The following is a 12431-nucleotide window of genomic DNA, read 5'->3' as shown; positions in this document are numbered from 1 at the left end:
GAGGAGGGGCAAAGGGGGAGGGAGAAAGAGAATCTCAAGCAGACTCCCTCCTGAGGACAGAGTCCAACGTGGGGCTCCATCTCAGGATCCCAATATCCTGACCTGAGCCGAAATCAGGAGTCTGACGCTTAACGGACTGAGCCACCAGGAGCCCCAGAAGTGTCACCTCTTACTGTCTCCTTGCTGTCCTGGGTTTCAGCTGTCCTGGTTTGGGTCAGAATTTATTTTAATAATACTAAATTTAATTATTAAATAATAAATGTATTATTAAAATAAAATTAATTAATAATATTTTAAATACATAATCATATATAGTAGTATTTTTGCTCCATGGAGTAGAGGAGAATAATGAGATTTGATTAGTTCTAGGTTCTCTCTGTTAAAACTCGTGTCATTTGTCCTCAGAGTGGAGCCTGTGTTTTTGTTCTGATTCTTTCTTTAAACACAGCTTTCATCACCCTTTCCGTTGTCTGCAGCATTTCTCCCCAGCCTCCTTGTTCTGATTTTGCCTTCCTGGCTGTGTGCTTGTGGGTTCATGTCACTGTTGTTTCTTCATCCTTGGCTCTGCACCCTCCCTCCCGTCTCTTTTATATGCCCTTTAAAACCTCATCTCCTTGAAGAACTCCCAGTCCAGCCTTGCTCTGTTCTTTAGGTGGCTCTTCTCTCTCTCCTTGAGATAATGGCAGTTGTTTAGCTGGTGAAGGTTTCTTGGAAAACTCCTATTATAAAGAGAACCTTCACGTAAAATGTCGGACCACAATATGGGCTTATACTCAAAGACATGGGGACCACAGATTTCTGTTATTTATCATGTGAAGATCATGTTCAAGTAAACATATTCACAACAGCTCCCATAGTAGTCCATCCACATCTATTGGCAGGATAACTGAAAAATGAAAACAAGAGGTAGAGGTGAAATTTTCGAGTAGAGCAAAGTATAATTGCTGAGTCAAAAGTCATACACATCTAAAATTTTAATAGATACTAGTAAATAATCATCCAAAAAGAAGGAGAGTACAGTCACGGAAAGATAATTGCTCCCACTGAGCGGGGAGTCAAAAAAAACTCCACAAGACCCATAGGCAAAAATAAAAACAAATAGCTAAATTCCTATGAAAAGATGCAGTTTGGCCGGAAAAAACTTGTAGCCCTATGTGAAAAATATAACCTACCTGGTAACTCAGAGACACCGCAGACCAGACCACCCTGAAGAACAGTAATAACTTTTCTTAAGAAAAGCTCATAGGAATTGCTGGACCAAAACTGTCATCTAGTTTACAAAATCCTTCACTTCTCTGATGAAATCAGCCAACCAAAAGTCATGCTCTCCAGCATTCTCTGTCACTGACGCAGGCTGCGGAGGCTGGTAGAGGAGGAAAGGGATTTAATATAAATTTAATGCTGTTTCTTAGATCTAATCTCAAAGAATATCTATATAGCTTAAAAATTTTCTTCCCATTTTTTTTTTCCAATGGGAGAAAAACAGAGGATTTATAATTAATAAAACCTTTTTCTACCAAGCTCCTTCAGAATAAGATGGATTCATTGGTTTGCTTTTTTTTTTTTTTAATTTTTTTATTTGTGAGGGGGTGGAGAGAGGGATGGAGGGAGCAAGCAGGTGCACAAGCATGGGGTGATAGAAGCAGGCTCCCTGCTGAGCAAGGAGCCCAATGCGGGACTCGATCCCAGGACCCTGGGATCATGACCTGAGCCGAAGGCAGTTGCTTAACCGACTGAGCCACCCAGGCAGTCCCTTTTTTTTTTCTTTTAAGACAAAAAGTCATAAGCATTTTCTTGGTTTGCAGGTTTTGAAAATAACCCCTCTTTCTGAGAACTCAGGAGATATCCTCTCAGGCAGGGATTATCCCTAATACATTCCTGACCTCAGGGTTCTTAGAGTCAGGTTGGGAAAAAGACATTTATAAAACATAATTACCGCACAGTGTAACTAAAACTAAAGGAAGTTGTTCCTCTGGGAGCTCAGGGCCACAGTGGTTTCCCGGAGCCTCTGCTTTACGATACCTGGATTGAGACAATTCCTTGTCTGGGCTGCACCTGTTAAAGACAAACATCTTAACCAGCCAGAAAACATTTGCCAACCCTAACCACCAGAGTAATTTAATGTTGTTAAATGATGGCTTGGGGGATGGATTTAGGGGGTAACTTCTATTTGTATTGCTAATCAAAAGATTGATTATTACTGAATTTTTTTCTTGATGCACGTATTAGAATTGAAAGGAATCATTTGCTTATTAAACCTATTCTGTTTCATAACGTTGCCACCTTTAAGCCTACCCTTATAGGACTGGAAGGCTGACTACAGAGGGTACAGGCAATTGAGGGGAAATGAAGACATCTGTACCAAAAGAAATTATGATTTGATCAAAGGGATTTCTTGTGACTTCAGCCAGACAGTCTTAGATGGTAGAAGCTATTTACAAATGATACGTCACTGCCAACATTTTAAAATCATCTTCTGAGTTGTGAGCCCCAAATTTGTAATGATAATCATTATTACCACCCCTTACTGAATTATTAAATACTCACTATTAAGCAGTCGTCTGCCTAAACCCTCCACATACATTATCTCATTGACTCCTCAGGGACGCCCTGTCAGGTAGATATTATTATCACCACTTTATAGATGAAAAAATTAAGAGCTGAAGGGATTAAGTATTATTCTTTTTTTTTTTTTCTTTTTGGATGAAGTATTTTTCCTAAAATCATGCAGTTAGCAAGTTGTAAATCCCACATTTAAACCCAGGTTTGTCTAACTCAAGGTCATGTTCTGAATCACTGCCTGACACTTGCAAGGCTACTTAGGACTTACCCTCAGGGTGGACTTCATATTTATAATTAATTCAACCCTTAATTGCTCCAAAATAACACACCTGCCAATTTGCTGTCAAAGCCAAAGCCAAATGCAAATTTTTCTCTCTAGAAACTGCAGGTCTGAGCCTTGATTTAATTTCCTCCAGGAAGAATAGGCAAGCTTGAGGAACAACTCTTATACAATTAAATATTACGACTCTTAAGTTCACCTAATTGGAGAAAATAGTTAAGAAAATGTAAGGGTATAACATTTATAGATCTGTAAGCAGCCTTTCACCCATAGTCGGGAACCATCTTGAGGCAAAGTTATGGTGTTGATAGAATACTTTGCAAGCTTTTAAAAGCCCTTATCACAATATCATTGCGAAAATTGAGTGGGCAAAAATGGTCTCATGATAGAACAAATCATCACAAAGAATACTGCAAAGGATCTCTATGTTCTGATCTCTGTATTCCCACTGTAATTTATAGCATAACTGGATACAGCTTTCAAATTAGCTGTTCGAGTGCCTTCCTTTGGTCATACAAGAAGACAAGCATACTTTTCTCTTGCCAGGGTTTTAAAAGTGCTTCAAACAGCAACTAAATACATTGGCTAATTACTCTCAATAAGGACAGCTTTATGCCAAAACCAAATTCAGTGTTTTTAATAGCTAATCTTCAATGTCTTTTGGTAGAAAAAAAAAATCTTTTGAAATCTTTTAAAAAATCATCAATCAATAGATCAAGTCATAATTCAGTCCCCTTCTAGAAAGCGCGTAGCACAGAGTCTTGCTAAAAATTAAAACATTTAATGATACCCACATCAAAGTTTTCCTAGTTTAGAAGTCAGTGCTCAGCAGTTCCTGCCTGAAAACCTTCTATGACATAGTCTCATCTTACGTGTGGTACTTCAATTAAATATCTGTTGATACATTTGATACTTCAGAGAAAACCTTCACAGGCTGTCTGAAACCTGGCTCCAAGTAGACAAAATTATCTGGGAATGAATACATGTCAGGTTTTTGGTTTTCATTATAAAATATCATTTTGTCACTTCTGTGTCGGGAATCTAACCTGACCATAGACTCTCCTTTCAATGAGTAACATAGAATGCTTGTCAGTGATTTCAGTCTTGAACGATTGGCTCTTCACTTATTGTTAAAATCCAAGCTGAGACACTTGATATTTTAAGAAGCATTAAGGTCAGTAATTCCCAGATGTGAGTAATTATTGGCATCACCTGGAAAGCTGTTTAAAACCTCAGTCTGGGGGCACCTCGGTGGCTCAGTTGGTTAAGCAGCCGACTTTTGATTTGGGCGCAGGTCATGATCTCAGGGTCCTGGAGTCCAGCTCCAGGTCGGGCTCCTCGCTCAGCGGGGAGTCAGCTTGTCCCTTTACCTCTGCTCCTCCCCCCTCACCCACCCCCACTTGTTTTTTCTCTCTCATCTTAAAAATCTTTAAAATCTTAAAAAAAAAACCCACCTCAGTCTGATTCAGTAGATCTGAGACTTTGGAATTAATATTATAAAAACTCCTCACATGATTTCATTAGCCAGCTTTGTAAAGCTGCTCTTAGCCTTTCAAATGTGTTACACAAATTACTTTATGTAAAAGTACACACCATCTCATTTATTAAGTATAGCCCTAGCAAAAAGTTTGTTCTGATGAATTGGCATGCTTCTCTTTTTTATATAATGGCAGCTGTGTAACTCATATCTGTCCTTTCTCCCTTGGGCACTGGGACGCTCAGAGGTAAGTTCCACTTATGCTTAAGGCAGGAGCTCTTCTTAGTCTTGGACTTTTATTTTTTTTTTTTCCTCATCCTAATTACACTGTATTTACTCTTTACTGTCAGTTCAAGAGTTTTATTTTACTTAAGTCTTTTGTTTTTATTGTTATCTATTTAAGATTCTTTTTAAAAGTAGGTCATGTTATAAATAATAAAAAAAGGTTTAGGGCAGGAATAGAGAGGACCTATTCAAAAGATTTGGAGGATGAAATCATTACATTTTTAAATGTCATTTGACTATGCTGCTCTACCAAAGGCCTGGCATGTTGGACTGACGTTATGCCTGCAGAACTGTGTTATGATTGAGATATGATGAAGCATTTGTAGACTTTAAGATTTCCACAAAATACACATGTGCAAAGTCCTGTAATGATGTAGTATATTCTTTCTCATAGAGGTATGGATAAAGCTGACAGCTAAAAAAGTTTCCAAGGTTTATTGAATACCTGATATGTAAAAGTAGGTAATTGATATGTACCTACTCTAAGAAGGGTTTAAGGAGTGCTCTAAAGATTAATAGAATTTAGCAAGATAAATTAAAAACATGCAGAAAATAAGACAAAGCATGAGGGGTCTGGCTGGCACAAAAAAGTTGCATAATCTTGTTATGGCAAGCCAAAATTTGAACTTTCTAGCAGCATATATGAAAAGGAAAGTTCTCTGCTCAGATAAGCAAAAAGTTCTTGTGATAATAAATCTAAAAAGATTTCTACTTTTGGGGCGCATGGGTGGCTCAACCGGTTGAGTGGCTGACTCTTGATTTTGGCTCAGGCCATGGTCTCAGGGTTGTGAGATCCAGCCCTGCGTGGGGCTCCATGCTCAGTGGGGAGTCTGCTTCTCTTCCTCCCCCTTTGCCCCTCCCCCCACTCATGCACACACTCTTGCGTGCGTGCTCTCTCTCTCTAAAATAAATAAATCTTAAAAAAAAAAGATTTCTACTTTCTATAGGATCTCATGGAGAAAGTACTTGGAAGTAGGTCATCTTTTCTCTTCATTGGTACAGTTACCATCACGGGATGCCAGTAATTTATTATGCAGTTCAGATTTTTACATGAACTTTGAGGTAAGTTTAAAAAATTTTCCAGCCCTTTAAAAAAAGAGGTCACCATTTTCTCTCCCTGTCAGCCAACAGAACAGGTATTGAGAGATGGAAGAAATCTCATTTGGTGAGACAAAGTCAAAGGGAATGTATTTTTTATATTTAGGATGATATACACCAAATCTTTATCTTTTTTTATCTGGTACAATTAGGTGTCCTTCTCTCCTCCTGTCTTATCCCAGGACACCTTCATGCACTGCACCTGCTGCCCAAAAGTATGTGGAGGCCAAGAAAATAACCTGGACATCAGACTTAGACAGTTTCAGAAATAGCCAGCTAAGTAGCTTTTTATGTTTCACTCTAATTTTTTTTTAACTATTAGAGCTTTACACAGTGCTTCTTAAACTTGATTATGTATTGGAATCACCCAGGAGCTTCTCAAAAATGCAGATGTCTGGATCCCACAACCTCATATTCTGATGCAATCAACCAGGACTTGAAATTCAGGAAGTTGCATTTCAGCAAACACCAGAGGTGGTTCAGATTTGAGAAAAGCTGGCCGAGGGGGCAAATAGTACAGGTTTAAAAGTCGTATAAATAGGGTTTCGAGACACTGTGTTACTATTTTATGTTGTGTAATCTTGAGTAAACTCGTATTTCTTTGATTGTAAAATGGCAATTAAAAATCTTTCCATCATAGGGTTCTTTTAAGGATCAAGTGAGATTAAATGCCCTACCAGAGCACCTGGAGGGTAGTAAGGACTTAATAAATGCTACCTATTTAATAATATACCTATAATATACTTTCAAGGCTCGACTCAGGGTAGGGCCAACCCTTAGGAAAGTATTTCTAAGGGTACTCGTAGCACTTTCTCTTGTTCTATGACTCTTGTACCCACCCCCTCTCAGGATTTAAAAGTGCTTTCCATTAGTGTTTCTACATATCCCAAAATAAATCCCTTGCTTACTTTTTTGAAGTCCTCAGATATAGAGTAATCACCCTCTTTTTTGTATATTGCCTACATCCTCATCACCATCCTGATTACACTACATCATATTCAGATCTCATCAGGCCATTTATCCAGTTTGCCAAATACTGAAAATAGTAATTTTTTTTAGAGAGTGGGGAGGGGAGGGGCAAAGGGAGAGGGAGAGAGAATCTTCAGCAGCCTTCATGCTCAGTGTGGAGCCCAACACAGGGCTTGATCTCATGTCCCTGAGATCAAGACCTGAGCTGAAATCAAGAGTCAGATGCTTAACCAACTGAGCCATCCAAGCACGCTGAAAATAGTGATTTTTTTTTTTTTGAAGTTCCCCTTTAGTCCTACCATTATAGAATTATGGAAAAGTGAATTCTAAACACAGAGCTGCCTGATCAAATTGGAGGAAACTGAGGTAGGGGAGTGCTTTAAATTAAGACACTAAAGTCCCAATTTGAATGAACCAGACTTTGTGTCACAAGGATCAATTTAGAGATAATCTCAGTAAATCCTATTAACTGAACAATGAACTGAAGCATTCCTGTGCAGAGAAATCCTATAGGGGAGGAAAAACCTTCCTAGGCTGGGCTAATTCATGGGCTGGGGCTCTGTAAATTAGACTGACAAGAGAGATTAACAGGAGAAAAACAGAGACGTTTATTAGCAAGTGCATCTTGTGTCTGTGTGGAAGCTCTCAGTGATGCGAAACTCAGAGAGGTGGTTAGAACTGAGCTTACAAAGCATCTTTAAGGAAAAGCAATACATTTCTAGAGAAATGACAAGACAAAGGAAAAGGACTTTGAGTTTCTAGGGCAGCAAATTGTAGGAAGGTAAACATATGGTGGGAAATAACTGAAGGTAAGGGCTAGTTAGGAAAGTTTGTTATATAGTTTATCTCATGCCATTTCTGGACTGATAAAGGTCCAGAATTGTCTCCAATGATTAACTTTTGTCCTTCCTGAAAGAGAGAGGAAGAGGGACACCTTAAAAAATTTATGTCCCACTTTTAGGCAAATAGGAGGGCAGAGAGCTTTTCTTCCTTTTTTAAAAAATTTATTTATTTGAGAGAGAGTGCCAGTGGGGGGAGGGGCAGAGAGAGGGTGACAAGCAGACTCCCGCTGAGCATGGAGCCCAATGCAGGGCTCTATTTTAGGACCCTGAGATCATGACCTGAGCCCAAAGCAAGAGTCAGCCGCTTAACTGACTGAGCCGCCCAGGCGCCCCAAAGAGCTTTCTTATATCTGCTTCTTCTCAGTTGCCTTCAGCTCAAAATAATCCTTATCCAAAGGGGCATATTCTGCTACCCTTCCTTCCCGTTGAAGGATACAGTGGGGCATCTTAGAACTGTATGAATTGGAAACGGACATTAATTATTTTGAAAGAAATGTGAACATTTTTATATAATATTTCTGCCTCAAAAAATGCTTTTGAAGCTATTGCAAATTCAACATAGCTATCTCAAGTGAATCATGTTTTGTCATTTGAAATATTAAAATAAAATTTTGCCTCAAGGGCTCTTAAAGCAGGTGGAATGCCAAGAAGTTTCTAAATAAAACAAATACCTGGGTCCAGCATTTTCAGTCATTTTCACTTCTTCTTTCCTTTTTTAATTAAATGTTTCAGAGAATATGTGTACTGGTTCCAACCGCCCTCATCCATGGCTATTTTCCTGACTCAATTGTATGATACTGTGGTACAGGATTCAATATCAACACTAGAGAAGGAACACAAAAGAGGATACTCACTGAAGCCTTTTACTAGAAAATTAACTTCAAAACATTTATGGAAATTACATGCAAATTAATTAAAATAGTGTTAAAAATAGAAGTTGTCCCCCCCCTTTTTTTTTTTACCATTTTAACCATTTGTAAGTGTCCAGTTCTGTGGTATTAAGTACATTCACATTATTGTGCACCCTCACCCTTAAGAAAGAAGGGGAGAAGAGGGGAGGGTTGGAAGGAAGGGAGGGAGGAAGGCCATCCCAAGACAACTTTTAAAAAAAAATCAGTAATACTACCGTTTTTAAAAATTTTTTATTTGAATATAGCTGACACACGCTGTTAAATTAGTTTCAGGTGTACAGCATAGTGATTCAACACTCTATACATGATGCTCTGCTCCCCACAAGTGTGGCTCCCGTCTGTCCCCAGAGTGCTATTACAATACCATTGACCATATTCCCTGTGCTGTGCCGTTCATTCCCGTGCCCTATTCATTCCCTAACTGGAAGACTGTTCCTCCTACTCCCCTTTCCCCATTTTGCTCATCCTCCCCCACCCTTCCCCTCTGGCAAGCATCAGTTTGTTTTCTGTGTTTATAGGCCTGATTTTGCTTTTTGTTTACGCTTTTGTTTTGTTTTATAGATTCCACATATAAGTGAAATCGTATAGTATTTGTCTTTGTCTCTCTTATTTCACTTAGCATAAAACCCATCCACGTTGTTGCAAGTGGTAAGATCTCATATTTTTTATGGCTGTATAACAGTATATATCTATACCATATCTTCCTTATCCATTTGTCTATTGATGGACACTTAGGTTGCTTCCATATCTTGGCTATTATAAATAATGCTGCAGTAAACATAGAGGTGTATATATCTTTTTGAATTAGTGTTTTCTTTTTCATTGGGTAAATACACATATTGGATCATATGATATTTCTATTTTTAATTTTTTGAGTAACCTCCATACTATTTTCCGCAATGGCTGCACCAATTTACATTCCTACCAACAGTGAACAAGGGTTCCTTTTTCTCCACATCGTTGCCAATGCTTGTTATTCCTTGTCTTTGATTTTAGCTATTCTGACAGGCGTAAGGTGATATCTCACTGTGGTTTTCATTGCATTTCCCTGTTGATTAGTAACATTGAGCATCTGTTCATGTGTCTGTTGGCCATGTATATTTCTTTTTTTAGAAAAATGTCTGTTTGGATCTTCTGCCCATTTTTTAAATAGGTTATTTATTTATTTATTTATTTAGGTGTTGAGTTGTATAAGTTCTTTATATGTTTTGGATATTAATCCCCTATTGGATATGCCATTTGAAAATATCTTCTCCCATTCAGTATTTTGCTTTTTTGATTTGTTGATGGCTTCCTTCACTTTACAAAAGCTTTTTATTTTGACGTAGTCAAAGCAGTCTTGAGAAATCTAGAATAAAGCTGAAAGTATCACAATTCCAGATTTCAAGATGTACTATACTACAAAGCTATACCAATCAAAACAGTATGGTACTGGCACAAAAATAGACATGCAGGTCAATGGAAGAGAATAGAGAACCCAGAAATAAGCCCATGATTATATGGTCAATTAATCTATGACAAAGGAGGTAAGAATATACAATGAGAAAAAGTCTCTTCACTAAATGGTGCTGGGAAACCTGGACACTACATGCAAAAGAATGAAACTGGACCAGTTTCTTACACCATACACAAAAATAAACTCAAAATGGATTAAAGACCTAAATGTGAGATCTGAAACCAAGAAAGCTTTTACTTTCCTTTGCACACTTGGGTAGAGGCTGACGGTTGTGAGTTCTCCTAGCTGGAGAAAGAACTGTGGCAGTGCTGGAGGTTGGGATTTCAAAGACTGTAAAATACGACTTCAGCTGTATTGTGCCCTGACTATATTTGGACCTAGGCCTGTACTTTCTTTTTTTTTTTAATTTTATTTTATTATGTTATGTTAGTCACCATACATTACATCATTAGTTTTTGATGTAGTGTTCCATGATTCATTGTTTGCATGTAACACCCAGAGGCTCTACTTTCTTAAAATCAAGGCTTGAAGTTTCTTGAAATTTTGCGTGGATAACATGCTGCAATAGAGACAGTTTCCCATCATCAAGAGCAAGTGGTTATTTAGCATCATCTATGTATAGAATAATAGGCAGTGACAAAATCAAGGACCTTACAGGAGAAAATGATACCGCATTAATATATATCACAAATGATAGCACAAGTCTTGAAGACAATGTGTTGCTACAGGAATTCAGAAAAAAGACTAACTTCTGCAAGCTGGAATGCTTTTTGCTTAATTGTTGCAATAGCTCTGCATTCATTTTACAAATTTTAATTGAAATAATATGAAATAAAATATCAATAAAATATGTGCAAAATCTGAAATGATGCACACACAAAGGCAAGGATTTTGTCATTTCAAAGCTAATCTGCAAAACTGTTTTTGTTAGTTCGCATGATGGCTGCATTATAGGTAGAAGAGAAATACCCAACGTTCTTTGTCAGTCTTCTGGAAGAATAAGTCTTGCATTATGACAGTGATGAATAGTGAGACCTGCTCGGGAATGCATTTCTTTGTTAAATGCACTGCCCTTGTATTCTAAAGCTTCTGATGTTCTCGAGGGCAATTGGACTAATTATTCTACATCATCTTCTTACTTGCCTGGAGGAAGCACTGCCACTCTAGTATAATAGAACAAACCTTCCTGGGGATGAAATGGAAATATCTTGCAAAATGTAAACCTCTTGTATGAAGGCTGAATTCCCAGGCTCTCTCTCTAATGGCCCAAGATGAGAGATCATGGCTTGGGGAACGCATCTCATCTTCACTTCTTGAGAATGAGACCAGTGCTGGAATTGAAAATAGAGCTCTGCATTGATAAGATAGAAATATATTGCTAAGACTTTGCAAAATTTATCAAGAAAGTGGTCAGTGGTTTAAAATGAGGGCTAATCCTCCCCCCAGAAGCATAGGAAAAAATGCATTAAATCTAATCATTCATTTGTCTGTTCATTAATAAAAACTTTCACATAATGGAGCTGAATTGACATGAAGGCTACACCATAGATCTTTCTGATTAAATTCAAACAGTGACTTAAACTGACTACTTTAGTGAATTAAGCTCATTTGGGTTCCACCTAAATACTAAGGTCTGGTTTGGGTTTGAGACTATCAGCCCACGAGTAACTGATTCATGCCACTTGACCAGCAGACATTAAAGAGTGAGTGAGAAAATGGAATATGTTCAACAACTTAGAATGGAGGAAAATAATAATGTAAAAGATTGCTACACTTTTGACATTTCACAACATGTAAATTATCTTATAAATAACATGTGAATTTGCACCCATTGCTTGATTCATGACTTTTTGTCATGATTTGAACCTCAAAATACAGTATTTATAACCAGAGCAAGGTCTTCACTTTCAGTGATGATTATCCCCTTTGGGCTAGAAAGCAAGTTGGGCTCCACGTTGCAGTTATGCCATGCCAAGGCAGTTGACCCCTCTTTCTTTCTTTCCTGTTCTCCACTGTCTTGCAGACCAGACGATGTGCTCCTGCATCGCACGCATGATGAGATTGTCCTCCTGCATTGCTTCCTCTGGCCCCTGGTGACATTTGTGGTGGGCGTTCTCATTGTGGTCCTGACCATCTGTGCCAAGAGCCTGGCAGTCAAAGCAGAAGCCATGAAGAAGCGCAAGTTCTCTTAAAGGGGAGAAGGCTCGTGGAAAGCAAAGCACAGAAGCTGCACCCAACGGCACACATCTCCCTGCAGAGCCCATTTCCTGGCACAGGAGATGGAAGGGGCTATGCGAGGTCTCCTAGAGGTTCCTGCCTCAATGGCAGCAGAAACAGGCACAACTGGAAGACTCGGAACCTCACAGATTGTATGCCATGTGTCGTAGCGATGGCTAAGGGGTCAAGCTCTTAACCTTATGGAGTAACCATTTCAGAAAACCCTATAAGAAGTCAATTTTCTTTGGAAAGTAACAGTATATAATTGTACAGTGTAGTATACAAACCATTATGATTTATGCTACTTAAAAATATTAAAATAGAGTGGTCCGTG

General features: G+C 38.4%; 1 protein-coding gene across 1 annotated transcript in view; it reads left to right on the top strand.

The window, feature by feature from the left end:
- Positions 1-12431, top strand: part of KCNMB4 (potassium calcium-activated channel subfamily M regulatory beta subunit 4) — a 59518-nt gene extending 47087 nt beyond the window's left edge. The window contains exon 3 of the mRNA XM_021678593.1: positions 11904-12431. Within this exon, the coding sequence (XP_021534268.1) occupies positions 11904-12072 (169 nt within the window). The 3' untranslated portion in view covers positions 12073-12431. The remainder of the gene's footprint in view (positions 1-11903) is intronic.

Source organism: Neomonachus schauinslandi, chromosome 5 (genome assembly GCF_002201575.2).
Source record: "Neomonachus schauinslandi chromosome 5, ASM220157v2, whole genome shotgun sequence".
NCBI classification, from domain to species: domain Eukaryota; kingdom Metazoa; phylum Chordata; class Mammalia; order Carnivora; family Phocidae; genus Neomonachus; species Neomonachus schauinslandi.
This window is presented reverse-complemented; position numbering and strand designations above follow the sequence as displayed.